This window comes from Salvia hispanica, chromosome 6 (assembly GCF_029641045.1).
Source record: "Salvia hispanica isolate PSC_SH4W2 chromosome 6, Shi_PSC_v1, whole genome shotgun sequence".
Taxonomy (NCBI): Eukaryota; Viridiplantae; Streptophyta; class Magnoliopsida; order Lamiales; family Lamiaceae; genus Salvia; species Salvia hispanica.
Genome location: NC_142697.1, coordinates 27292790 through 27320199, shown reverse-complemented (window position 1 = coordinate 27320199; position 27410 = coordinate 27292790). Strand labels below are relative to the sequence as shown.

The 27410-nt window shown below is 37.2% G+C and overlaps 1 protein-coding gene, 1 long non-coding RNA gene and 2 pseudogenes across 3 annotated transcripts; 2 read left to right on the top strand and 2 right to left on the bottom strand.

Moving 5' to 3' along the window:
• Positions 1-360: 360 nt before the first annotated feature.
• Positions 361-3005, bottom strand: LOC125203184 (uncharacterized). The gene is made up of 7 exons (XM_048101492.2): positions 2884-3005; positions 2322-2810; positions 2092-2241; positions 1969-2028; positions 1830-1898; positions 1324-1757; positions 361-1239 (listed from the first exon to the last, which is right to left on the bottom strand). The coding sequence occupies exons 1-7, from the start codon at positions 2963-2965 to the stop codon at positions 619-621; spliced, it is 1905 nt and encodes a 634-aa protein (XP_047957449.2). The 5' UTR covers positions 2966-3005; the 3' UTR covers positions 361-618.
• A 1571-nt stretch (positions 3006-4576) lies between these two features.
• On the bottom strand, positions 4577-7418 carry LOC148923451 (uncharacterized; annotated as a pseudogene). The gene is made up of 5 exons (XR_016132371.1): positions 6977-7418; positions 6409-6890; positions 6169-6318; positions 5392-5825; positions 4577-5304 (listed from the first exon to the last, which is right to left on the bottom strand). The product of XR_016132371.1 is annotated as an uncharacterized LOC148923451 (transcript).
• A 1945-nt stretch (positions 7419-9363) lies between these two features.
• LOC148923450 (uncharacterized) lies at positions 9364-10868 on the top strand. The gene is made up of 2 exons (XR_016132372.1): positions 9364-10098; positions 10727-10868. It is a non-coding gene; the product is annotated as an uncharacterized LOC148923450 (long non-coding RNA).
• Positions 10869-16521: 5653 nt separating this feature from the next.
• Positions 16522-18425, top strand: LOC148923449 (uncharacterized; annotated as a pseudogene).
• The last annotated feature ends 8985 nt before the right edge of the window (positions 18426-27410 follow it).

Here is a 27410-nt window from a genome sequence, read left to right as displayed (position 1 = left end):
GTCAAACCGGGACGAATTTTCGTGGACGGAGGGAGTATGACTCTTATTATCAGACGAAGGAAGTACTATTTTTAATAAGAAATAGAACGAATGAATTGAAAGAGTGAGAGAGGGAGTAGTCGGTTAAGAGGATGCCCTGGTGACCACTCCCAAAATATTAAGGGACGCGGATCACATCACACGGCTATGGGCCAAGGCGGCTAATAGGGTGGTGGGTTGGGTTATGAGGGTTTTAAATATTTAATTAAAATTCCAAATCATTTGTTTAGAAAAATAAGTCTCTCAATCTATTTAATATCGATATCCGAATATGGTACTCTTGCTCAACTTAGGTATTTGTAATTGCATCATACACTTGCAAATTGCAATCTACATTTTAGATGGATAAAAAGTCTGATCATGTAACATATTAAATGACTAGCGACAATAATAACAAGTGCTTGCCACAAAATAACACGGCCATAAGTGGTCAAGAAGACTACAATGCGAAATGGGGACAAACACTAAATACTACAACGTTATAAACAAAATGAGAGATCCATGCATTTATACAAGCAACTTGATTGTGTTCTATACTAAATTGGTTTCTAGTTAACGAAGTTTGAAATGTATGCTAGGTTAGGGAAATGTACGAGTACGATTACTCTGCTTCCCGAAGACACCACGACCATAAGTGGACGAAATGACATCCCAAAGAAGTGGGAACTGTAGTAGCACGAATGAAGAAATAGGCAAACAAGTTAGTGCACCCACCGGCAACAGAACCCACGCCTTCTTCCTCCCAAACACTAGATACAACGTTGAACTAAAGGCTATCATCATAAACAAGATTGAAAGAAACAACGTGAATAGACCAATGGATAGTCGCTTGGGCAGTGCATACAGAAAGTCATGCTCAGCATAGCGCGAAGTGAGGATGGACAAGAACATCAAGAGGGAAGTAGATGATGTGAAGAGTGAAACTGCATCAGAAACTGCAAATATTGTGAATGCACTTGATTCATAGAGCATCGGATAACCAGAATCCGATTGGTTGCCACCCGGAACTGTGATAGCCGCAGCAAACACAACAGTAACAATCAATGCTGCAGCAATACTACATGAGTTAGCCGTATCTTTCATCCATGTCTCTCCATCTATTTTCAGTTCTCTATGTTCTTCTGTAAATATCATTTCAGCCGTTTTGCCACTATAGTTTTGTAGGCCCCTCGTATAGGAACTAACAAACTTACTAGTCTCCTGTTAGTCACAATAAAACAAAATTTTTATGATTGAAGTTAGTTTCCATGTTTATATCATACGCGTTATAACTATGAATATTACCTGAAACCATTGTAGTTCACGTTGCATTTGGAGAGCTGCACCTGAGACTAAATTGAGCTTGTGAAAAGGTGCCAAATGCGCCGCCGAGTGAAGGATGGAGTTTCCATCATTGTCGATTGCATTTGCGTACTGGTATCTACACATACTGGTCATATACAAGAGATTGAATACGTTCTCGCAACGGTTCTTGATGGCCAAGTGGAGAAAGTTCTGATCTAAAGAATTCCGAAAATGAACTGCAAGCGGAAATGTCTCTACAATTTCTAGGACAACATCACGGCTTCCTGATTCGGCTGCTGTAAGCATGGTTTCCGAGCAGATAGCTGCTGCATCATTGTAGTCTAACGATTCCATATGTTTGCACAAACATTTCACAAGCTCTACTATTTGCTCGTGCATCAATTTCTTTACGTGAAATCTGTTAATCCCCGGCACTGAAATAGAAACGATCAAAAACATTTCGTGTATAGAGATTATAGCTTACGTACATAGTTAGTATTTATTACCTAAGTATTTGATAACTTGACAAAGAGTTGAGTGCAGTATTAGGACAAGCTCGCGCCACCTTGAAGGCTCTACATCAAAACCATATTGTAAGAAACAGAAGTGTCAAGTTATTTTTGGATGTGAACATGGCTCACTTGCCTAAACTAGTTTGATTCTCAACGTCGAACGACTGCGACTTCCCATCCATCTTCAAAACACCTTCAATTTCATGCAATACTCAGAAACAGAACCGCCAAAATACAGAGTTAATTAAGTACTCACACCAGTATATGAAACGTTTCCAAAATTTGAGATGATTGTCGCCATCGAATGTTGTGGCCTTGACCGCTATCTTATTCAAAACTCTACCAACAGACTTCGGCTTCATCCATTCCAGATCGGGATACTTGCCAACCAAATCCAACGCCATATCTGATGATCATATAAACATTATAGTATATAATCAACAACTGATTTTTTTATATATACATATATCTTGATGAACTACTCACCGAAAAAATCAGACTCAATCATCGAAAGAAGGAGCCATACGCCTCCCTCCCCAGCAAAGGGATTGGTGTGATGTTTATCGTTCGTATTGGAAATCAGCAACTGAAGAATTTTCTTATGACCGTATTCAGCTGCAAAGTGATGAGGGAATTTGTTGTCATGGTTTGAAAGATGGAGCAAGTTAGGACATCTTGTGACAAGTATCTCTGCAGCGTTGTAGTTCCCGGCTGCTGCAGCAACGTGCAGCGGATTATTTCCTGACGAATCTGTTAAGGCTAAAGATAAGTCATCCGGGATCAAATCCAGCAGGTTATACACAAAGTTTTCCGAATTCCCTGCAGCCACGGCCACGTGGAGGGGTGTTTCTGAATAGTAGCCGAGCCTCGCATGCACGCCACGGTCGCTGTCTCGATCAAGAAATTTTCTAGCCGCATCCCATTCTCCTGTTAATGCAGCTCTGTAAAAGGCCATATCCTTGTGCCACTCTGTTCCTGTTCATCATCAATATTAACTATGATTAATTAAATTTTTTAAATATATAGCAGAGGTTGGGCGCGTTGTTACCTTGATAAGCCATGGCGACGGAAGGCGGAGGAGGAGCGTCAACTGGTGAACTGGATTGTGGAAAGGTCGACGAGCTGGCCATTCCTTGCAAGTTACCTGTGAATGAAGCCAGCTTCTTTATATATATAGGAAGTACTATACATTTGAAATCATTTTTTAAAATTTTCAGGAATGTTCTGGCACAATATTTATGCTACATCCAGTGAAACACGTTTTAGTTTTATTGTTCAATGTTGTTACGACATAAATAAAAATGGATCAGCTAATTAATTAAACTAATTAATCTCAATTAGTTAAGGTTGTCTATGCCAGCTATTGAATCAGGTGTTGCTCAAACGTTGTGAAGGGTCAACTTTGAGATATCAATAAAGGAAAAAAGTTTAGCTAGTTGAGGAAGCAAATATTTGATGAACGAATATTTAGTCAATCAAATTTTTTCTCATCCTAGGGCCTCTATGGGGATTTTTTTTTTCTTTTATTTCAGTTTATAATTAAAAGAATTAATAATTTTATAAATATATTATATATTTACTATTTTATCGCTATAATATCTAATTTTAAAAAGTCTAATAAAACAAACCCATAACAATCATAGCCCCCATTAATATCCAATACTTAGATTCCAAGAACTGCAATATCTTGGAAATCAATATAGTTGCTTACAGATTAAACAATTAATGATACGTGAACTAAACGAAAATGTTGCTTACATAATATTTATATTTATAATATACGATATGCAATGCCAAAAATATGCGAAGATGAAAATCAGAAATGGACCAAAAAAAACTAAATTATCATACAGACAATACCTAGAAAAAATAAAGTGACAAATGGGCCGAAATGAGGCTAATACAATACGCTTTGCAATTGGGTTTGGGTTCTATTTTTGGTTGGTCCATTCCATATATTTGCTGAAAGTGCTTAGTCTTGCTTAAATTTATTTAAAACTATCCTATTTATACAAAATATGACTTGAGCAGTAGTATTAATTTTATTAAGAATAATCTTATTCATAGCCATCATTTTACTCATTATATATAGCTCTCATTAAAAATAAAATTAAATAGTACGAATCTACTATTTCCCCCTATAGCCATTTGGTTTCCAAAGATAGAAGACACCACAATGGAGAAGACGAATATTGCAGAGAAAATAGTGAAAAGATGAAAAAAATATTTATTGATGGTAAACCTTTTTTAAATCAACACCCCATTTTCTTCGTCCTTTTGCTTTGTTCTTTTTCAATATTTCCTATCTTGTCTTAGTGTCTACAGCGTTCATGGCGTCTCCTATCTCTATAAATTAAATTTGAGGCTATAATTATCTTAGGAGGTAATAGTGAGTAAAATGAAAGTTATGAATTGAATAACATTTTTATCATGGATTGGAGACCAATTTGCAATTTGCAAGAGTAGTGGAATATGCTCATTTGTCAATGTTAATACCCACATTTAGATGTGGAAATATAGTGGGCGCCTAGCCATTATTTTAATATCGAAACAATGAGCACAAATTAAATGGATACAAAATTATATCTTTATTTTTTAACTCCCAAGTTAAGCACTTTCATATTTTATTTTGATCCAACTCAACGTAAAAACATTCATCATTAGAATTGCATACATGTGTGCAGTGTGCTCATTGCATACATGTGTGCTTATTAATCACAATAAAATATGGAGTAACAAAATAAAACAAAATGCATGGATAGCATATATATCAACATAGATAATAACATATGATGTTCAAATAAGTATTGTAGCCTGGACATGAAAAACAAACAAGAGAAGTAAAATGATGATTTCACGGAAATGGACGATTACTCTGCTTGCCGAAAATGCCACGGCCATAAGTGGAAGAAATGACATCCCTGAGAAGTGGGTATTGCAGCAGCACAAATGAAGAAATGGGCAGACAAGTTAGCGCACCCACCGGCAACAGAACCCACGCCTTCTTCCGCCCAAACACTAGATACAACGTCGCACTAAATGCAATCATCATGAACAAGATGGATACAAAAAGGGTGAATAGCCCAATGATTAGTCGCTTAGGCAAAGCATACAGAAAGTCTTGCTCTGCATATCGTGATGTGAGTATGGACAAGAACATCAAGAGCGAAGTGGTGGATGTGAAGAGCGAAATTGCATCTGAAATTGCAAATATTGTGAATGCACTTAATCTGTAGAACATAGGATAACCTGATTCTGATTGGTTGCCGCCGGGAACTGTGATCGCTGCAGCAAACACAACGGTAGTAATCAATGCTGCTGCAATAGTACATGAGTTTGCAGTATCTTTCATCCATTTCTCTCCTTGTATTTTTAGCTCTTTGTGTTCTTCTGTAAATATCATCTCAGCTGTTTGCCCACTGTTGTTTGGTAGTTGTTTGATAAATGGAGAAACAAACTTACTAGTTTCCTGTTTATTCACCATAAAAGCACAAGGTAAGATAAGAAAAAACAAACATACAAGCTTTCCATATATTCTATGTATATATGAATATACCTGAAACCATTGTATTTCACGCTGCATTTGGAGAGCTGCACCCGATACTAAATTGAGCTTGTGCGGAGGTGCTAAACGTGCTGCCAAGTGGAGGATAGAGTTACCAAAATTGTCTAATTTATTTAAACAAATGTTTAAGCTGTTTTTGTTCTGATACGAGAGATTGAACACTTTTTCACAGCGGTTCTTGACGGCCAAGTGCATAAAAGTTTGTTTAGAAGAATTCTCATAAAAAATTGCTTGAGGATGAATCTCAGCAATTTCTTCAACAACATCACGGTTTCCTGATTCGCCTGCTGCTAGAATGGTGTCCCGGCAAATAGCTGATGCATTCTTGTAGTCTAACGATTCCATGTGTTTGCATAAGTATTTCGTAAGCTCCCGTGCTTTTTCACGCATCATTTTCTTTTTTGGAGGCACATTAATGCCAGATGCTGAAATGGAAATCTGCGGATAATAAAAAAACACGTATATATAGTTCTCAAGTTATTTTAGTAATATGTACCCAAGTATTCGATAACTTGACAAAGAATTGAGTGCAATTTTACCACCATGGAGATTCTGTAACTAAGGTAGAAAGAATGATCAAAACCATATTAATTTGTAAGAAATAAGAATGAATATAAGAGTGGAGTGTGGACATGAACTTGCCTAGACTAGTTTGGTTCTCAATGTCAAATGATTGTGGCTTCATATTCATCTTGAGAGTACCTTGAATTTCATGAATGACTCAGCAAAACAACAACATGCCAAACTATAGAGTTAAAAACTACTTACACCAGTATATGGGATGTTTCCAAAAGCTGATTTGATCGTCCATATAGAATGTTGTGTCCTTCTTTGCTATCTTGACCAAATTTTTACCAAGTGCTTGAGGATTCATCCGGACTATATAAGGATACTTGCGAACCAAATCGAACGCTGTATCTGCTCATGTGTAGTAGGAGTATATAATAAGGAGTTGATTTGGTCTAAATTAAGAGTGATTATATAAATATATCTTGATGAATTACTTACCTAAAAAGTCAATACTAATCATGATAAATAGAAGGAAGGGGCCTCCATGACCGGCATATGGATTAATTGGACGATTATCTTGGGTTTTAGAAATCAACAACTGAAGAATTTTCCTATGACTCATATTTGCTGCTGCGTGATGGGGAATCTATTGTTATAGTCTGGAAGGTAGAGCAAGTTAGGATATCTGGTGACCAGCATCTCCGCGACGTCGTAGTTCCCCATCGCTGCAGCAATGTGCAGTGGGTTATTTCCTGCATTGTCTCTTAAGGCTAATACGGAGTCATCGGAGATCAAATTCAGGAGGTTCGACAAAAATTCTGGGTTCCCCGCGACGGCAGCTGTGTGTATGACTGCATCTAAACCGAAGCCCAGCATCCTTTCGAGGGCACTCGGGTCTTGGTCCACTAATTTTTTAGCCGTAAGCCAATCACCCTTGAGTGCACTTCTGGACAATGCCGTGTCCTTACGCCACTCTCGACCTATTTAATTCATTACCATCAATAACCGACTCTATACATTTAAATTTTACTAATAAATATAAATCTAGCGTTGTTGTGTTGTTTACCTTTGGGGAGAGGAGGAGGAGGTGGAGGTGGAGGTGGAGGTGGAGGTGGAGGCGATCTGGTTTCAGAAAACAGATATTTGAGCTTCAACCACACGGCCCTTGCGCAAGACAAATTAACAACAGTTTTAATAACTTCATCGCTGAGCGCTCCGAGAATCCAGCCCTTGATGAGCCAATCGGTCCGCCTCCACGCGTCGTCGCGGTTTGTCGCTGTGCCATCGATGAATCCAATCAAGCCCTGGCTTTCGAAAAGGCACAGCATCTGCTCGCTCCATGTCTTGTAGTTGTATCGACCATTCTCATCGCGCCCAAGCTTCACGGAGACGAAGCTCGCCACGTTGACTGCTGCTAAGCTAGCCATTCTCACGGTGAGTGAAGTCAACTTCCTTTTCTTATATCCACCTTAGAACAAGGGAGTACCCCCAAAATAACATACTAATACTATGTATTGAGATAAATTTGCCAAAAAGCCTGTGTGGTCTAGTGGTTCTGCTACCCCCTCTTCTCATACTCCCTCTGTTACATAGTAATAGAGGCGTTTCTTTTTGGCGTTTCTTTTCAGCATGGAAATTAAAAAATTTTGTGTTAGGTGAATTAAATAAAGGGAGAATAAAGTGAAAAATAAAAAAAAGTAGAGAGGGGAAGAGAGAAAAAAGTAAGAGAGAGCAAAGTAGGTGTGGAAAAATGTGTTGACTTTTACTAAAAAGAGAAATAACTCTATTACTATGGAACATACCAAAATAGCAAAACGACTCTATTACTGTAGAACGGAGGGAGTATAAGGTTCTGAGGTTGACACCCCTTGGTGTATATTTTGATGTCTTTACCTTTCTTGTTTAGTTTTATTCTAACATATAAAAGTTCTACCGTATACTCTCTTTGTTTTATAGTAATTGAGACATTTCTTTTTGGCACGAAAATTAAGAAAAATTGTGTTAGGTGAATTAAATAAAGGGAGAATAAAGTGAAAAATAAAAAAAGGTAGAGAGATGAAAAGAGAAAAAAAGTAAGAGAGAGTAAAGTAGGTGTGTAAAAATCTGTTGACTTTTACTAAAAAGGAAAATGATAATGTTATTATGGAACGTACCAAAATTGCAAAATAACTTTATTACTATGGAACGGATGGAGTATTATATAGTGAGTAGTATTTACTTATTTCAATTATTTTTTTTAGTTTTGTTAATCCAATTTGTTTACTTATTTCATGTTTTATTTAATTTAGAGAATTAAAGTTGTATAGCCTTTTACTTCTTTTTCTCTCTTTTTTATTAGAATAATGAATTTACTCTTGTTGTTTACTTTTATTTAAACAATTGAAAGAATAGATGTATTATCTTTTTTATTTGTTAAAATAATTTATATACTTCTTGATCAAATTCTCAAATAATCAAAAAAATTGCTTTTAACTTATTTTTATATATATTTTGCAGCAATTATGTGCACATCTATATAAACATTTACAACTCATAAAATATCTATAATTTTTTAAAAATAATTGGCATTTTGCTTAAAGTATTTATATGTAACACCCGTTTTTTAGTACCTTTTTACGTTGAGTTTTGTTTTGAGGACGAACGAGTGATAGACCTTGAATAAAATATTGTCTTTGTTTCGTTTGGTTGCGAATTAAAATAGTGAATGCTTGATTTATTGTTTTTTTATTTGTGTGGTGAAAATAGTCGACGAGTTTGACATTAGAGTCATCGATGAGAAAATCGGGCGTGGAGGATGTTGAGCAGAATTTATAGATTATTTATGTCTTGCCTAGAATTGTTGGATATGTCGTGTTTGTTAGGTTTGGTATACTGAAAAGCATGTTTCGAGCAAATTTCGCTTGGATAAAATCTTTCTTGTATACGTAAAACTCTGTAATCCACTTTTAACCCGATTCAATATTATTCGAGCAGTTTCGCACGAATAGAATCAGTATATTATTACATTGTGTTTGCTTGTGCATTTATAAGATGTTTTATAAACATTTAAATGTATAAGAAGCAAACAAAGTCTAAGTCTTTTGCTTAGTAGACCGGTTGTGGGCGACGCCCACTTTAAGGTAACACGGCCGGATCTATGCAATGCTTTTGTCACACCCCAACTCTTTTGAGTTATGCACTTACCAAAAATAAGTTAAAAATTTAAACTGAATAATCCATTTGTCAAGTAAATAGAGCACACATATTATATCAATCCAAAAACCAACATTTATCAAGTACATATTTTATTCTAAACCGTAGTGGGACTCTTTCACCACTCTATATACTACACATTTATCTACATGCAAAAATGAGGAGGAGGAGAAGGTTGCCAAAAATGCGTCAGCCGCCGACCCTGATAACATGTGGAGTTCCTATGACTCACGTCAACCCAAAAAGTTCACTGCTATCTTATTCCTGAAAAATATTAGTGGTTTATATGAGCCACAACTCAGTGTATATAAATCTTACCTTTAATCCCACATCCCAGATATCAATATATTCTTTAACCAATATATATAACAATAACCAACAATTATTAGAAACAATTTCATGCACATATGCATATGCCACACTATTCAGTTTATTATTCTGTGACAAATCAAGTCTGGTATCTGCCCGGGATTCCATTGTATATGACCCGAAGGTCCCATTGCCTGTGTACACACACACACACACACACACACACACATATATATATATATATAGGGGAGCATTAAACTACTTTCACCCCTTTAGATACTATTTCCTTTTAAATATCATCCATTGGATGAAAGCAGTGGAGGGTCCAGATTAAAAAATCGAATTTAATCCCGTCCTGCATTATTGGTCTAATTTCGTGCATTACCAGGGTATAATAGTAAACATAAACTGTCTGGAAACGGAAGGTCCGATAATTAAGCAGCAATTTGATAGACCTTTCACCTTCTCGCTCCTCTGTCATTCCATCCATCACACCACGATCAAAAAACTTCCTCTCCTCTTCAAAATCCGTCAAACCCTAGCCGCCGCCTTTGAAAACCCTAGGACTTCCGCGACTTCGATTGCCATCGTGAAAAGGTTCGACCGACGACGATTCCGAGTGTTGAAGATCCCGCTGCAGTTCGTGCGCGCCCTCGGTCCACTGTTCATATCGGTGTTCCATCCACGGTACGCTTAAAAAGTTCCAATTTTTAGCGCGATTTCTTAGATAAAATGTGAAATTGTGAGTATTAGATGTTGGGTTATGCAAAATTGGAAGTTTATTGTTGATTTGTTAGTGGTATGTGTTCTGACAGTAAGTTTTGGGGATGAAATCGACATGAAATTGGTGATCTTGTTTTTAATCCACGACTCCGAAACTAAGGTGTTAATTTTGTTGGGTCTGCAGACTAATTTGGTGTGGTTTCCGTGGTTTCTGCATTAATTAGATATTTATCTGCATTATTCGGTTGGATACCAACATTATTGATGTTGGTTGCAAATCTTTAAGCATTATTCAATACATAATTTGAATTATTTGTTTGGATTTCATCATTATTGTTCTTTATTGCTGCTAGAAAAAAGTTTCATGCATTATTTAATAGTCTTGGTGCATTCTTTTGATGTTTTTTGGCATTACAACTGTATTCCATAGCTAATTTAATGTTTGTAGAAGTTGTAAACGTATTTTTGAGATTTTGTAGAGCATTTTCTGCATTATTGTACTGGTCATTAACATTATTATAAAGTCCGCTATGTATATTAGTCAGTTATTATTATGCATTAATGTAAATTGTTTACTTATTCGCTTTTGCAGCGACCAAACATCCAAGATTGGCTATAGATGAGGTTGTGGACGATGTTCTGCCTCTAGCAATTGCCCACAAATTTAGGGAGAGACTTAGGGAACAACATACAGTAGAGGCTAGTACATCTAATGAAGATGGGGAAAAGAGGAAGGCACGAGGGAAAAAGGTTGACCACCTATATAGGGAATGCACGATGGACATTGAATTTGTGGGTTCGAATGCTTTGGATATCTTAGAATGTTTTGGATTTCTTGGTACTAAATATTTTGGATACTCCTGAACTAGGTGTTTTTAGAAAGTTTTGGATATGTAGGTACAAAATGTTTGCTTCACAAAATTGGTAATTGCTTCAAATAACTTAATAATTATAAATTATTGCCTAATAATGTACAATATACAGGGAATAATATATAAAAAACCATAGAACAAATTAATGTTATACACTGTGCACACTAAAATGCATATAACTAAACAAATAATGTAAAAAAATTAATTTATAATGCACGATTTTACCACCGGATTTTTACCGAAGAACTAACGTTGAAAGCTGAAAGAGAAGAAAGAACGATGAAAGAGAAAAAAAAAATCTGGGAGAAGAAGAAAAAAACCGATGCAATATTTGGTGAGGAGAAAATTATGGACTTTCCATAACCACCAATATTGTCATTCCCTAAAAAGCCCTATTCCATATTTTTAATTAATAAAAAATGTATAATCAGGCCTTAATTTCGGCCATTAGATGTTAAGAATGAATGGTTGAGATTAAAAAGGAAAAAGCATATAAAATAGGAAAAGCATATATATATATATATATATATATATATATATATATATATATATATATATATATATATATGACCCGAAGGTCCATTGCCATTGTATAATATGACCCGGAGGTCCCATTGCCATTGTATGCATATATATGACCCGAAGGTCCATTGCCATTGTATATGACCCGTAGGTCCATTGCTATTGATATCAGACCCAGAGCATGACTGTCACAGATCCTTTTTAATCCAATGATTCTAATAATTCCAACACCATACATCAAACATATCCATTGCATCAATTACATATCCATATATTCCATCAATTAGCTCCAATACTACAGTTAAACATATCCATTACACAAATAACATATCCACGTCATATTAAACCATCAATATCAAATAACGCATAACTATTTCAGGCTCACATCATATAATTCAAACATTCACTCTAATTTAACACATAACAATCAATCACATAAAATGTGTAAAATTAAAAGTGTGATTTATACACACCTGATTACGACTGATAGTTCAATCATGCTCCTAAATTCATCTCCTGCTCTATAATTCTCAATCTTTGTTCTTTTTCTTTCTACGTGCTCTCGGCTCAATTTACTAATATAACTCATTTATTTGCTTCTCCTAAAAAAAATGCTACACGTATTTTTTTCTCTTCTCTTTTATAGTCGGTCAGCCACGTTATATATATGCAGATCAAATGAGATAAGAAGAACACTTGTCATTTCTTTTATTTAAAATATTACACGTTGTTAGCCTAAATAGTTGACAGGTTTCCTTCATTTTATTTTCTTTTAATAATTGCATAATATATTTACATAATGACCGAAGTGGTGTAGTAATTAATAATAGGAATACTATTTATATTCCTATTCCATACGTAGACTTTAATATGTTATCATACTATATTTTTATTTTTCTTAAAGCTCAACTACAAATATTTCCATGCACACTTTTATATCTTTTTAATATTTGTGAAACATATGTAAATGTATAAACATCAAATATATAATATTTATTAGATATAAATAGGCAAAAATAAATAAAAAATATGTCAATATGCAAAAAAATGATGCATGTTTCAGGTTAGGGATGTCACAGCTTTGCAAAAGAGAAAGAATAATTTCACAACCTAGATAGGCTTTGGCTACCTATCGTGAAAGGTTGCAATGTCAGTCCGCATATTTTTAAGCCTTACTGAAATAAGATGACATTGGTGTGGTATAGTACTGAACGTGTAACAGCCCGCCCTCCTAGGGTACTATAAATGCGGCGACTGCTACCAAAACAGACTCAAAGAATTCGACATAGGCTAGGGTTTTCATTTAAAGAGTTTTGACCAAGAATTTAATGGAACTATCAGAGCATTTAAAACAACAACTTAACCTAGAAGCTTAAATAAGAAAAAAAGGAAGGTATCATAAATTACGATCAAGAATCTCAAGAGTACGATATAGTTTCCAAGATAAAAACCACAAGATAGTCTGAGGCCTTTAAACCGAAAGGAGAGTGCAAAATATTCAAAATAAACATAAGTGTATCAAAAACTCAGCGGAAAGCGACCAAGAGAAAGAGTAGTTATGTATGAAGACACAACTACGCTTGAAGTTCAAAACAACCATCTTAATTAATTATCATGCTCAACACCTGCCACCGCTCGTCATCGTTCAACCTGCACATAAGGAAAACACATGCAGGGCTGAGTATTTTGAAATACTCAGTGAGCTCATTGCCAAAATATTTTATAAGTTATGCCACCCTTACCAAGTGAACTCGAGTTTTAAGCAGTTATAAGAGAATATCACGAGTATCACAAAATATATTTTCCAATAGACTGGCCAGTCAAATAACTCCCCACTTTTCTCATCAAATTCCACAACCACAACATTTCCATGGTGCGACGAAAGTGTGGCCACACTTTTCGCCCACGAGACCGGCCGACTAGCAAGGACGGCTCCCGATCCCCTCGTGTACACAGCCTGGTAGGATTTGCGGCCCATACTCAGACCCGAATTCGTTTAACATATCCATATCCCTATAGCCCAATGGAGTGAACTCTCAAACTGGGCATCAGGCGCACAATATCACAACAAAACAGACATAGGCATGGCATAACAGTTAAACCACCCTTATTTCTCCACATTCATAAATTTGCACATAAAGGAGTTTAAGAGTAAAGCCCGCCTCGACTGCTTAGGTTTCAAGTATGTTCTTTCCTTTGTTATCCGGCTTCGCAACTGAGGTTTCACCTTTTTAATCACATAGGCACATATCACAAATCAGATTCAATACATACTCCTAACTCATGCATGTCTCAACGTTTTTCCCCTTTCCCATCGACCTATCTTAGCATCATTAATCAATCAAGATTATGTTCATCACATAAGTTTCATTCGCATCCCAAATCTAGATCTAACATCAACATGTGTCATACAAGAGTATATAGCCATCAAGCACACACCACACAACACAACACACACACGACACGCACACACACACACCACACGCACACACGCCGCACACGTGTATACCTAATTTCCATATCCCTTTTATCCCACTTTCACTCAAACAAGATGCATGAGGGTTCAAGAATACCGATTAATCGGTCAGAAAGAAGAGGAATCGAGTAGAAAGAAGAAGATAAATATGAGAATACCTTTTTGAGAAAAACGAACGGTAGAAACAAAGTAAAGACTTGGTTCTTCAAAAATCTTGAGGCTCAAACTCTATTTCTTCTCAAAGGATGGAGGATTAATGGAGTAAAGTAGAAGAAAATTGAGAGAGAATGGAGAGAGGGAGGGGACGAAAATTATGGGTAGGGGGCGAATATTTGTGATGGCTAGGGTTAGGTTTTTGGCTTCTTATTTATAGAGTTTAATAAGATCTTTAGGTAAATAAAATAGAATATTTGGTAAGATCTTATTCTCCACAATTAAATAAATAAATATTGTGGGGTAGGGAAGAAGAATTAACAAAAATAGACTAGGGTATCAAGGCTTGAAATTTTCAAAACCTATGGCTCCCAATTAGCCAAGATTTTGTTTTGGTATATTTTACGGAGTAGAATAAAATATCACGGAGCAAAATAAAAATAAGAATTCTCCCAACTTGGGATTGAAATAGGCGTTCCCTATGCCTTTTAAATAAGGCATGGATTTTTTAATATTAACTAAAATAAGATAAGGCAAGATCTCTTGAGGTATGAAAAGATTTGGTAGACTATTTAAATTCTAGGTATGAAAGAAAATCAAATAAGGGGTTAACTAAAATAAAATAATTCTTTCCTTCCCACAATAGGTGATTTTCAAAAATCACCAAGAAATAAGGGGGGGGGGGGGGTGGGGGGGGTGATTTTTCTCTCTTTAAAATAAGGAATAACTGGGTCTTGGATTTAATTTGGATAAATATCCAAGAATTAAATTAAATCCGAAAAAATAGAATTCCTTCTCCAAAAGTCAAGGGGTCGAAAATCTCAGGAATTGGGTGGCTAGTATTTATGGAAATTTTCTCTAATATTCTCACTCACCCATAAACAAATAATTAATCTCATAAATTAATAAATCACATGCCACATCACATAATCAAAAAGTTTGACTTTTCAAACCTCCAACGAAAAACCCTAGACTCGACTCGGCCAAAGCATCTCATGCAATAAATGCATTCATAAATTAATTCACGTCTCCACGTCATCAAAATAAATTCTAGGGCTCTAAAATTAGGGTTCGGGTATCCGGGATGTTACAGAACGGATCTAACAGCAAGACGTGTCTTTATGCTATCTACTGAAAGACTATCTTGGTAAAATACTATTTTTTAATCCACATATGTTAGTATTGAGCATATGGTATTGATTATGCACTACTTTGACTTATCAAATGGTGCGGGTTTTTCGCAACCCAATAATCCTGATATATTGGGTAGTGGTGATTAATATCTAACGGTGCTAGGATTGCTATTATGTTGAAACGTGCGCGAGGTGAGTCTCGTTTGATAATGTCCTCAAGAGGAGCTCGAACAAAGTTTTATTATTCAGAAAACTGACCAGTTTGAGTTTTATCGCTCTATGAATAATAATTAAGTGTTTCTTGCTAAGTCTACTCTAGGAGTTAATAAAATATTAATTAATTAAGTCCATAGCAGACATTAAATGTTCATTAATTAATTAAGTCCATAGCAGACATTAATTAATTAATAAACATTTATATCTTAAGTGCGGGAAATAAATAATATAAACAACGGAAACCCGGATTACTTGTAATTTCGGATTTGGATGGGAGAGTTCAATATTACTTCTGTAGTGACTGCTCGTAATATTCCAATATAAGCTTGTATTAAATTGTGGGTTCAATTTAATTAGTAAAAAGCTAATTGGGGGAGCCCATATCCAAAACCATCCATAGATCCCTGTCTGGGCTCAAAAGGAATTTAATATAAATAGAAGAATAAAGGAGACAAAATAATTAATTATTGAGGGAGAAAAACAGCATCCACTCCTTTTAGAGTAAGGATAATTTTTTTCTTTTATTTCTCCTACGTGAGGAATTTTCTGTCTTCTTTATTTGAGTCCTAGTGTTTTGATGAGATCAGCCCACCCTGATATTGGAATACAGTTCGGGAACCAGAGAGAAGATCTGTGGTCTAGTATTGAAGATCATCACGTGGAGAAGGCGCGAGCAATCAACGATTCTTTGGAGAATCAAAATCGGTAACCCTAAACCGTAGAAATCATGTTTAGGATTTATATTTTTCTAAGCATGAATTATTTGCGTTCTAGTATGCAATTATCTGTTTAACATGTGAATTGATTAATTGCATAATCGGTCAAATAGATCCTTATCTGATTTATTTGTATTGTACAAGTCTTCCGCTGTGCAAGGGGCACCAAACCCCAGCAGTGTCTTCATACTCGGCATCTTTGTTTCGTTTGGTTGCGAATTAAAATAGTGAATGCTTGATTCATTGTTTTTTAATTTGTGTGGTGAAAATAGTCGACGGGTTTGACATGAGAGTCATCGATGAGAAAATCGGGCGTGGAGGATGTTGAGCAGAATTTATGGATTATTTATGTCTTGCTTAGAATTGTTGGATATGATAAAGCAGAATGCCGCCGAGACGTGGTCCACGAACAAGGCACAATGCGGGGAAAAAACCAAAGAGAGTGTTGGGAACCAACCACCGCACGCCGTGAAGCGCTGACATGGGAGGAATTCAAGGAGGAGGTGTACAATAAGTACGTCCCCATGAGTTATAGGCGAGCAAAAGTGGAGGAATTCCATACTCTCAAGCAAGGACACTTGACGGTGACAGAGTACGACCGTGCCCTTTGTGAATTGACCCGATATGCCCCTGAGTTTGTAGACACAGATGCAAAAATGGCGGAAAAATTTCGTGTTGGGCTCAGACACGATATAAGAGCAGTTGTGGCTAGCCGTAGAGGAATCACATACACTGAGGTTTTGAGTTGCGCCTTAGACTTGGAAGAGGCGCTGCCCAAGGATAAAACAGTCGTGAAAGCTACATCACCACCACCGCCTCACCAACAAAATTTCAGAGACAAGAGGAAATGGGAGGAAGACCGGACTCTATATGATAACAAGAGGCAGCAACCCATCAGAAACCCACCGCAGTATGGAGGAAGACAGAGTGCTCCCTATCAGAGGGTTGGTTTCCGGCCGAGAGCCCCCAAGTGTGCTAAGTGCTTTAGGAACCATTTTGGGGAGTGCAGAGAAAACAACACTAGGTGTTATACATGTGGTGGAAATGGTCACTTATCCAGGGAATGCCCAAGTAGGAATGTTGGGATGGGAGCAAGACATAACAATCAAGGGTTCCGTCCACAACTGCGGGCACTACAAGCCGAGCCGAGGGGATGTTTACCCGCACCACAACAACAGCAGCGTCGTCAAGGACTTCCCACTCAAGCAAGGGCATATGCTTTGAAGGGGAAACAACCGGGGATCGGGCAAGGGAGTAATGAGCAAGGAAACTTGGCAGGTATGAGCACACTCCTCGACATGCCTATTGTTATTTTGTTCGATACGGGTGCATCGCATTCTTTTATATCAGCATCATGTGTGGATACTTTAGAACTGCCTACCAATAAAACTGATCATAGAATGAGTGTGACTTCGCCACTAGGAGGGAGTGTAGATATTTCACAAACTTGCTCGAATGTTGAACTTACTATGGGAGAACTTAAGTTAGTTGCACATAATTTGCAAGTTATGTCGATGGGGAGTGTAGATATAATTTTGGGTATGGATTGGTTAGCCGATAATCATGTTACCATTCGCTGCAAAGAGAGACAGATCTTTTTCCAAACCCCGGGAAAGGAACCGACTATATTCTATGGGATTTCTATGAATCGACGTAAGTCCATAATTTTGGCGCTTCAAGCAACTATGATGAGGAAAGGATGTTCAGTGTATCTCGTCTATTTTAACGGAGAGAGGGAGCAAGAAAGAAGAATAGAGGATGTAGCGGTAGTGAAAGAGCTTTGCCAGGACCACCTACCGATAGACAATTGTTGTTTACAATTGATTTGGAGCCGGGATCAGCACCGATATCTAAGGCACCATACCGAATGGCGCCTAAGGAATTGGAAGAGCTTAAGATACAACTGCAAGAATTGCTCGACTTGGGTTTCATTAGACCCAGTGTGTCGCCGTGGGGAGCGCCAATGTTGTTCGTGAAGAAGGACGGAACATTGAGGATGTGCATTGATTATCGAGAGTTGAACAAGTTGACACTCAAGAATAAGTACACGCTGCCGAGGATAGATGATTTGTTTGATCAACTTCGTGGAGCTGGAGTGTTCTCGAAAATGGATTTGAGATCGGGATACCATCAACTGAGAGTCCGACGAGAAGACGTACCTAAGACTGCTTCCAAACTAGATACGACCATTATGAGTTTATAGTGATTCCTTTCGGATTAACAAATGCTCCGGCTGTATTTATGGACCTTATGAATCGTGTGTTCCATTCATATTTGGACAACTTCGTCCTAGTCTTCATAAACGATGTACTTATCTACTCAGAGAACGAGAAGGAACATGAAGAGCATTTGAGGACTACCTTGGAGATGTTAAGGGCCGAGAAACTCTACGCCAAGTTTAGTAAGTGTGAGTTTTGGCTTAAGGAAGTGAATTTCCTTGGACACATAGTGACCGCAGATGGAATTCGAGTAAACCCTGCAAAGGTGAAAGCTGTACAAGGATGGAAGTCACCGACTACACCTAATGAGATTCGGAGTTGCTTAGGACTGGCGAGATATTATCGGAGATTCGTCGAGGGATTTTCAAAGATAGCTAGGCCAATGACTCAACAATTGAAGAAGAGAGTCAAAGTGAATTGGACACCGGAATGTAAGGCGAGTTTCCAGCTGTTGAAGGAGAAGTTGATCACCGCACCGATTCTTGTTGTGCCAGAGCTGGACACTAACTATGTCGTGTATATGATGTGCAGGCCGAGAGCACAGTACATTTTAGGGTGTTCAAAACCTCCAGGTCAAGTGTATTCATTAGATCACAGGGTCTAGAAGATCTCAATACCAGCGAAGATTATGGTCGTCGGACTCACTCTCAGTCAGCGATCAATAAAAACCTCAACCCACTACACTATTAATTAGTATAGAGAAGTAAAGGGTCGATCCCACAGAGTGGAATAAAATTGAAAGTAAGAGTTAGAGGACTTGGGAATGGGGTTGACTGCAACCACGCAAACTTGCGTTGAGAATTTTAATTACTAGACTCGGGAATTATAAAATTACCTAACAGCTAGATTTAGGAAACAGAAAACTCGATGCAAGCATTCATGGTAGGTGTGGCAAATCGTGCGTGTCGGGTCGTTATCGTGTCGACACGATAACGACACGAACACGATAACAACAAACACGAACACGACCCGTTAAGAAAACCTCAAACACGAACACGAACACGACACGCTACTCTCAGACACGAACACGACACGAACCCATTAACGACACGAACCGTTTCGGGTCAACACGAACCCGAAATATTAAAATATTTCATGTATAATATTAAAATATTAAAATATTTCGTGTATAATATTAAAATATTAAAATATTTCGTGTAAAATATTAAAATATTAAAATATTTCGGGTCAACACGAACACGAACCCGAAATATTAAAATATGAAAATAATAAGAATAATAATATTAAAATATTATGTATTAAAAAGAATAATAATATTAAAATATTATGTGTTAACGGATAACACGAACACGACACGAACACGCATTGTTAACGGATAACAAGAACCCGACACGAACACGACACGAATTTTTCGTGTCCTTAATGGGTCGACCCGATAAGGACACGAACACGATAAGCTCTGACCCAAACTCATTAATTGCGTGCCGGTTCGTGTCGTGTTATCGTGTCGTGTCAAAAATTGCCAGCCCTAATTCATGGTGAGATATAAAGTAAACAGAACAGCTGAAAATTACTAGACCTAGTGAGAAACTTCCTAAAACGGCTAGACAGAGGAAACACATGCAGTAGGGACCAATTTCCCAAATCAGAAATAGTACGAATGAAAAGCTGCGGTAACGAAAATCTGATTCTAACTACCAACGATCTTCATCTCCTTCAACACAACAAGCGTAAACATGTGTAAAACAGAGCAAGAAACCATATTGAAACAGGGCGTGCTAGATCAAACGTTAAAAACTACGAATAACCGGAAATTTAAGCAGATCTACAATCACTAGACGAGGTAAATAAAGAAACAGAAGCTAAACATCAATTCCCTGTAGAAATTCCACAAATCCAAACACCAAATGCTTAATCCACTTCAGATCCAAGCCATCCGAAACCATCAACAACGAAATCCATCTCCAATTACTGTGATCCAACAGATTTAATCCGATCAACTACAAGCAACCTACAATTTCACTTCAACCCAACAGATCAAGTGTGAAAAGCATCCAAGGTGAATAAACAACATCAATCATCATAAATCAAAAACGAAAACAGAATATAAACTTCCAAAGCTAAATTATCCAGAATTCAACAAAGATTCAACGATCGCCGAGCTTCGAACAACGAAGACTCGGCACAAAAATAACAAAAACAATAGAAATTAAAATGATTGTTTCATCGCCCTACGTGAGGACGGTGGTACACAACTGAAGCTAACTTGTCAAGACGCGAACCTCCCAGAAATTACCCCATGGTGCAGTGTGTGTAGAGAAATTAGAAGAGTAAGCTAAGAACTACGTGCTGAAGCATGAAAAGAGTGATGTCAATTTGGTGTGTGCTTCTAGTATTTATAGGCAGACGTCTTATAGATCCTTCTTTGAATTCTCTATTTTTTCCTTCATCTTCAAAGCTTCCTCCGTCTAGTAAATTGTGCTCTTTTGCTCCTTTTCCCTTCTTTTCTTCCGCCAGACAATTGCTTTCTTCTTTTTACTCCGCCTAGCAATTTCTCTACACAAGGAGAGCAAGAAAATTTTCACGAGCAGGCGGATAATGCCCTCACCTACAAGGGAAGGTTGTGTGTGCCTAAAGACAAAGGACTTAGAAATGAAATCATGAGGAAAGCGCGTGAAACACCGTATACTGCGCATCCGGGAAGTACCAATATGTATCAAAATATGAAGAGATAGTATTGGTGGAATGGCATGAAAAAGCATGTTGCAGCATTCGTGGAGAGGTGTCTAGCATGTCAACAATTGAAAGCTCTACATCAACGACCTTATGGGAGACTGCAACCACTTGAGATTCCGGAGTGGAAATGGGAGCACATTGGAATGGACTTCATGACAAGATTACCGAGATCTCAACGAGGGAACACTGTTATTTGGGTGTTATTGATCATCTCACAAAATCTGCTCACTTTGTGTCGATTCGTGATACCTATGGAGCTAATAAGTTGTCTAAGATGTATGTGCAAGAGATCATACGCTTACATGGAGTACCAGTGACTATTACATGTGATCGTGATTCGAAGTTTACATCTAGATTTTGGATGAGCCTACAGCGAGAGTTAGGCACCAAGTTGAATTTCAGTACTGCATTCCACCCACAGACTGATGGAAAAAACAGAGAGGACGATACAGACTTTGGAGGACATGTTAAGAGCTGTAGTGCTAAATCGAGGGGTAGGTTGGGAGGAAGTGTTGCCACTAATAGAGTTCGCTTACAACAATAGTTATCAGGCGACTATTAACATGGCCCCGTATGAGGCATTGTATGGGAAGAAATGTAGATCTCCACTTTATTGGGATGAAGTGGGTGAGAGAAGAGTTCTTGGACCCGATTATGTAGAAGAAATGATAGAGATTGTTCAAAAAATCCGTGAGAGGATCAAGGAAGCTCAGGATCGACAGAAATCATATGCAGATGTTCGAATAACTGATCTACAGTTCGAAGCTGATGATAAAGTTTTTCTAAAAGTAGCTCCGTCTAAAGGGATAACTCGGTTCGGTGTGAAGGGCAAGTTGAGACCACGATTTATTGGACCGTATGAGATTCTTGATAGAGTGGGTCCCGTGCCATATAGATTGGCGCTACCACCATGTTTTGGGAATGTGCACGACGTCTTCCATGTGTCACAATTGAGGAAGTATGCGTTCGATCCTAGTCACATAATTCATCAAGAGGAGATGATGATTTTGAATCCAAATTTGAGTTACGAAGAGAAGCCCGAAGCTATTCTGGATCGGAAGGTGCAAGAGTTGAGAAACAAGTCTATTGCTTCAGTGAAGGTTCGGTGGAGAAATCATAGTGTTGAGGAAGCTACGTGGGAGTTAGAAGACAAGATGAAGGAGAAGTACCCAGAACTGTTCGAATGATCTAAGCAAATTTCGGGACGAAATTAGTGTGAAGGTGGGTAGATTGTAACACCCATTTTTTTAGTACCTTTTTACGTTGAGTTTTGTTTTGAGGACGAACGAGTGATAGACCTTGAATAAAATACTGTCTTTGTTTCGTTTGGTTGCAAATTAAAATAGTGAATGCTTGATTTATTGTTTTTTTATTTATCTGGTGAAAATAGTCAACGAGTTTGATATGAGAGTCATCTATGAGAAAATCGGGCGTGGAGGATGTTGAGCAGAATTTATGGATTATTTATGTGTTGCTTAGAATTGTTGGATATGTCGTGTCTTCATACTTGGCATCTTTCTGTGTCTTGAACGCTTCGGCTAAGTGCATTTTTTTTCTTTAGAACTGTCTTGTTATTGAGAGTCAAACTCTTTTCAAAATTGTTTACGTTCCAGTCTTTATTTCCTTAGAGTTGGTACTTTGTTGAAATGATACTATGTTGTTTTCTAAGTTATTTCAGTTATTTAAATATTTTGGTCAAGTATGTATGTTTTCCCTTTTCTTCCCCGCTTCTTTAATCTTCCCCTAGTCGCGATCAACCGTGTTTTCTATCTTTAGAAAATGTGGGCGTGACAAAGTGGTATCAGAGCAATTTTTCTTTCCGCCCTGGACCCAAAAGTCTTTTTCTGTCTTGATCTAGATTCGTATCCCTAGATCAAAATAAATAAATAAGTAATTAAATAAAAATTTTAAAAATGTCAAAGGCTCAACATCCGACCGTCGCGCTCAACCTGAAATGAGGTAAATGTTTTGGAAATGGAAATGACTAGTTGTGCTTGGTGAGATTTGAATGGCAGAAATATTTATATTCTGGAAAAATTGTTGAAATTTTTGGAAATATTTGAACTTTAAGTGAAAGCATGCTAGTTCTTTTCTTTTGAGATTTGAGGAGTATGATGTTGTTATGTGTTGAGATATCTAGTGATAAATGTCTGTGTACGCTTAATTATGTGGTCTATATGTGATGATTTGAATCATGACTCGTGGATATTGAAGGATAATAGTATGAACTCTTTGTGTGATTGCGGACTGTTTTCGATGTACGTTAGATTCGATAATATCGATTCTAGTTGTACGTAGCAACTGTACTAATGCTCCTATGAGCAATTGCAATAACCGATATACGTTAAATCAGAATGCCGCCGAGACGTGGTCCACGAATAAGGCGCAATGCGGGGGAACAAACCGAAGAGAGTGTTGGGAATCAACCACAACCGCTTTACTTCAAGCTGATATATCACTAGATATAATAGAGCGTACACAAACATTTTTTGATCGTTTTACTTCATTTTAGCGATATAATCAAGAAAATGATACGCTTCATTTTATAATTTTATGGAGAGCATGGAACGGGATGGTTAAGGGCCACCGGTACGAGTGTCTCGTCCCAAAGGGCCTCCCAGTTTGGAGAGAGGAGCCCTTATTATTGTAATGACACGTCCGGGGGACGTGGCACTCCCAAGTCGTGTGGAGACGTGACAAACTCATAGTTCAGGAGTGTTTTGTGGGTGATTAACTCGTGTTTTCATGATTTAGGGTGTTTATTATAGGTTCTACACCACACACACACCACTTAAGTGAGTTAATGAGTGTGTCGAAGTTTTGTAGTAAATACAGGTTGAAACAACGAAAAATAGACTGAATGAGCTGAGGCAGAAGATTCACCTGGTCGGGTGTTTCTCACATAACGAAACACCCGCTTTTGCATTCTGAGGAGAGTTCCAATATGTTCACCCGCCGGGTGTTTTCCATTCGTCAAAACACTCGGTCGGGCGTTTTGAAGTTAACTTTGGGATCTAGAGAGGAAACTCTGGTGTTTCATCACTTACAGATCACCCGGCCAGGTGCTTTCAGCAGCTGTTACTCATTTGCCCTATATTTCACTCCGAGTATAAAAAGGTTCTCACATATTTTCGAATTCTAACTCCCACACTACCAAATTAAGCAAGAGATCGAGAGATTGAAGAGGATTTGAAGGCAAAGAGCTTCCATCTTCAAGAGATTGAAGGAGAAGACTCCCTAACATCAGTTCCACCTATAGGGAGTTCTAGTTTCTATTTCCATCCATGTTTTCCTTTGTTTCATTTGTATTTCCTTTTGTTTTGTCTTTGACCATGAGTAGCTAGATTTCTTTAGGGGTTTAGTGAAGTTTGTATAGAATCCATGGGTTGATTTATACTATCCATCTCTTTGTGTTGGTTTTGTTGGTTATTGAGCTCTTATTATTCAATAGCTTAGCTACCAATTTGATACATCTTGTTCTAATTGTTGTCATTGAGAGATGCATGATTAGAATGGTTAAGTAATCAACAACTACGTGTGTAACATCCCGAATTTTCGAACCCTAATTTTAGAGCCGTAAAATTCTTTTAATACTTTTGATGATGTGGGAGACGTGAATTAAATGATGAGTGAGAATTTATTACATGAGCTCTTATGACCAAGTTGTGTCTAGGGTTGAGGCTTGGGTTGAAAAGTCAAACTCGTTGAATATATGACGTGGCATATGAATATTTGTTTTAAAGGTGAAATTATGTGGTGAATTATTTGTTTAAGGGTGAGTGAGATTCTTAGAATATTTCCATAAATACTATAACCACATTCTTATGGAATTTTCGACCCCTTTATATTGTTGGAGGGAAATTCTATTATTTTCCGGACTTAATTTATTTGTTGGGGTATTATTCCAAATTAAATCCAAAACCCAATTTTTTTCCTTATTCCTTCATGAAAATTTTTGACCCCTATGCCTTATACATGGAGATTTTCGAAATCTCCTATTTATGGGAGAGGGGAATTATTTTATTTGTTTAATTGATCCCTTATTTGATTCCTTCCATACATTAATTCAAAGATCCTAGCAAATCTTACCATATCTAAGGAAATCTTGCCTTATCATATTTAAAATAATATTCCTTGCGGGAGAGGCATAAATAAAAAAACTCCTACTTCCCTATTCTATTGAGAGAATTATTATTTTTATTATGTTCTGTGATATCTTTCTCCTCCGTGAATATTTAAATAAAACCTACACATAAATTATAGGCAAAAATCGCCTACTCCTTATTCTCCCCATAGTCCACGCCTTTTTCCTATTTTGAATGAGAGATTTCTTATACTTTATTTTACTCCGTGATATTTTATTCTACTCCGTAAAATACCAAACAAAATCATTGGCTAATTAAATAGCCAAGATTTCGAAAAAATATCTCTTATTTCTCTACCCTAATTTATGCCATTTCTTCCTTTCCCCTCTACTTCACAATATTTATTTTATTTAATCGTGGAGAATCAAATCTTCCCAAATATTCTATTTATTTACCTAGAGATTTAATTATTGAACTCTATAAATAGGAGAGAAAACCCTAAACCCTAGCATCACAATTTTCGCCCCCTCCCTCATACCACACGCCTCTTTTCCTCTCCACTCTCTCTCAATTTTCTTCCACTTTCCTCCAAGATTTCTCCATCTTTTGAGGAGATCCAATTTTGAAACCCAAGAAATTGTTGAAGAACCAAGAGTATACTTCGTTTCTACCGATTGTTTCATCAAGAAAAGGTACCTTGATTTCCTCTTTTCTTATCTAACCGATTAATCGGTGTTCTTGAACGCTCATGAATCTAGATTGAGTGAAAGTGGGATAATTGGTATATAGAAAGTGTGTGTGCGTGTGTGCGTGTGTGTGTGTATGTGACGTGTGAATAACGCTCATGTGTGACATAAGTTGATGATAAATCTAAGATTGTTGAATGTATAAATTTATATGATGAGCGTGTCTTGGTTTTATAAAACGAATCGATGGGGAAAAAGGAAAAAACGTGAGGCATGCATGATTTAGAAGTTGATAATTGAAACTAATACATGATATGTGCACATGTGATCAAAAGGTGAAACCTTGGTTGCGAAGCAAGATAACAAAGGAAAGAACATACTTGAGATCTAAGCAGTCAAGGTGAGCTTTATTTACTAAACTCTTTTATTACCAAAATATTGATTATGGTGTTATAAGGGTGGTTTAAACTGTTATGCCATGCCTGTGATTGTTTGATGATGTTGTGCGTCTGATGCCTAGTTTGAGAGTTCGCTCCATTGGGCTATAGGGCTATGGATATGTATATGTATAAACGAATTTGGGTCTGAGTAGGGCCGCAAACCCTACCAGGCTAGTGTACACGGTGGGATCGGGAGCCGTCCTTGCTAGTCGGCCGGTCTCGTGGGCGAAAAGTGTGGCCACACTTTCATCGCACTATGGAAATGTTGTGATTAGGGATGTCAATCGGGCCAGCCCATCGGGTTTCGGGCCAACCCTATTCGGGTTGCGGGTCAATCAGGTGCGGGCTAATCGGGCTGTGATTTTTTCGGGTTATAAAAGTTCAACCCTAACCCTAAAAACTCGGGTTTCGGGCTAGCCCATCGGGTTAATCGGGTTGCTATCGATAAAATTAACATGTGTTCAATCCAATAAATAATGGTGAAAATTAGTTACAATTATAAAATGTAAAATATTTAATTATGATAAATTTGAAATATATGCTTAACCTCAAACATAAACTTGAGCAAATACTAATATTGAGATTTATGCAAAATAAAACATAAACATCAAGAAATTTTAAAGCATGTTTTAGAAATTTAAATATATTTTTTTAGTGAATTTGAAGTTTCTAATTTATATATCTATTATTATGTTAATAAAAATTTAATATATAATTTATATATTTAATATATAAAATTGAAAGTTATTTTTTTAGTAATCTATATTATAAAATAACCAATGAAGTGTCGAATTAGAGTCAAACAAATAGAACGATAGAAATTTTTTTGGGTTTTCGGGCCAGCCCATCGGGTTTTCGGCTCTGACCCTAACGGGTTGCGGGTTAATCGGGTGCGGGCTAATCGGGCTGTAATTTTATCGGGCTAGAAATTTTTAGCCCTTACCCTGTAAATTTGGCGGGCTATTCGGGTCGGCCCACGGGCTGCGGGCTACATTGACATCCCTAGTTGTGATTGATGGATTGTTGAGAAAGTGGGGAGTTTGTTTGACTGGCCAGTCTAT